At 38.1% G+C, this 2,366-nt stretch overlaps 1 protein-coding gene across 2 annotated transcripts in view; it reads right to left on the reverse strand.

Annotated features, from left to right (window-relative positions):
- The window catches only part of LOC106868692 (uncharacterized), a 39,757-nt gene that overhangs the window by 3,068 nt on the left and 34,323 nt on the right, over nt 1-2,366 (reverse strand). For both annotated transcript variants that reach the window (XM_014914079.2, XM_052976600.1), the window contains exons 7-8: nt 2,113-2,229; nt 836-889 (exon numbers count right to left, since the gene is read on the reverse strand). In XM_014914079.2, coding sequence (XP_014769565.2) covers nt 836-889; nt 2,113-2,229 — 171 coding nt within the window. The remainder of the gene's footprint in view (nt 1-835; nt 890-2,112; nt 2,230-2,366) is intronic.

A 2,366-nucleotide genomic window follows, 5' to 3' on the forward strand; every position in this document is an offset into this window, starting at 1 on the left:
ACACACACACACACACACACACACACACACACACAAGCCTTCAAACACACCTTATAAAATGCTTCAGAGGCCCTGCAGACACACACTCACACATACTGGCAGAAACGTTAGCACACCGGGCGAAATGCTTAGCGGTATTTCGTCTGCTGCTACGTTCTGAGTTCAAATTCCGCCGAGGTCGACTTTGCCTTTCATCCTTTCGGGGTTGATTAAATAAGTACCAGTTATGCACTGGGGTCGATATAATCGATTTAATCCGTTTGTCTGTCCTTATTTGTCCCCTCTGTGTGTAGCCCCTTGTGGGTAGTAAAGAAATAACTCACACACACACAAAATCCTCCACACATTCTGTGCAATGGAATTTAGTGTGGGGCCTAAATACGAGTGCATCAGAGGGAAATCAATAGTGACAAATGAACGACTAGCTCAGTAGGTAGAGCACAAGAAACTTAATCTTGGGGTTGTGCATTTAAGCCCCACGTTAAGCGAAATACACTCTTATACTGAAAAGGATTTGTCCTCCACAGCAAAGAGGATTGGCCAGCAAGAGTCCTGTGTCGGTGCCATGTAAAAGCACTCATACCAGTACCACGTTAGAAGCACTCAGCACTCACTGTAAAGTGATTGGCGTCAGGAGGGGCATCCAGCTGTAGAGACCAAGCCAAACCAGATTGGGACCTAGTACAGCTCTCCGGCTTGACAGCTCTGGTCAAGCCATCCAGTCCATGGAAAATGGATGTTAAATGATGATGATGACGATGACGACAATAATGATGTTGGTGGTGATGATGATGATGATGATGATGATGATGATGATGGACAGGAAATAACGTACCAATTCAATATACTGCATAGCCTTTTCTTTGGGTGGATACAGATATGGGTATGTCTGAAAAAAGAAAAAAATTTGACAAACTATTCCATCTTGAGTTGAGTCTTTAACAAGTTTATGTAATTTTTTCTGGGTTTTCTTTTTTTTAGAGAAATTAATGGAACAAAAAAAAACAAATAATAATCCTCAACTTTTGTTGATTTCTCTGGTTTTAACTTAATCTCAGCAAACATATTTAAAAGTATAGAAATTAAGATTAAAAAAAGAGAACCGCTTAAAAACTAATGCTGAAGTGGGGGAAAATCAAAATACATGTGTAAATATGTACAAACCAGGGTGAGGGGGGGAGTGGATGGATGGAAGGTAGGTAGGTAGGTAGGAAGGTAGGTAGGTAGGTAGGTAGGTAGGTAGATAGATAGATAGATAGATAGATAGATAGATAGATAGATAGATAGATAGATAGATAGATAGATAGGTAGGTAGGTAGATAGGTAGGTAGATAAACAGACAAGTAGGTAGGTAGATAGATATATATTTAGATAGATAGATACATAGATAGACAGACAGACAGGTACATAGACAGACAGACATGTAGATAGACAGACAGATAGATAGATAGATAGATAGATAGATAGATAGATAGGAAGATGGATAGGTAGATAGATAGATACATACATACATACATACATAGGCAGGTTGACAGATAGAGAGATAGGTCAGTACATAGAGTGGGGTAGACAGGGGGAGAGGGGGAGGGAGGGAAGGAGGAAGGAAAGAAGAGAGAAAGAAAGGAAGCAAGAAAAGAAAAGGAAGAAAGAGCAAGAGGATAGTAGGCAGTAGATAAAACAAAGAGACAGTGTCAGAAGAAGCAGATAAATATGTGAATAAATGAAAAAAAAAAGGCATGGGTGGGGTGGGGACAATGCATACCCCTGCACGAAAATATTTTTGTCTTTTTTTTTTTTTTTTTAAGTATCACTATTACAGGTATTTAAACTGCGGCGAAATGAAGTAATTAACTCATTAATAAATGAAACCCTTGAATCCATCACTGTACACACATGCAGAGTTGCGTATCGATGTATGTTTGAAGAAATTCAAACCAAATTTTCACTGAATATTTCTGCCAAATTTGATGAAAATCCATTCAGCCATTTTCCAGTAATTTTGCAAACACACAGACAATACCCTGGTTTCACTTGTATGCGCAGGGTGATAAATAGATAAAACAAAGGGAAAATATAAATCCAGGAAGTTCCACCGTTCCTAAGATAACTTACCCAAATTTTTGTCAGATTTATTGAAGATTTGCTGCCATTACCAAATGCCACTCCATCTAGAACAATTGGTCCCGAAGTATTAGAGACGAAATACAAGAGAACTGCAGTAGTTTGTTCCTGATATATATAAACAAAATAGCAACACATCGTAAGCATTAAACGCAAGTTATTTGGTCAATCAAGTTCAACCCCCACATTACTGCAAAATTACTGGTATCTACATATATATATATATATATATATATATATATATA

This window comes from Octopus bimaculoides, chromosome 25 (genome assembly GCF_001194135.2).
Source record: "Octopus bimaculoides isolate UCB-OBI-ISO-001 chromosome 25, ASM119413v2, whole genome shotgun sequence".
Taxonomy (NCBI): domain Eukaryota; kingdom Metazoa; phylum Mollusca; class Cephalopoda; order Octopoda; family Octopodidae; genus Octopus; species Octopus bimaculoides.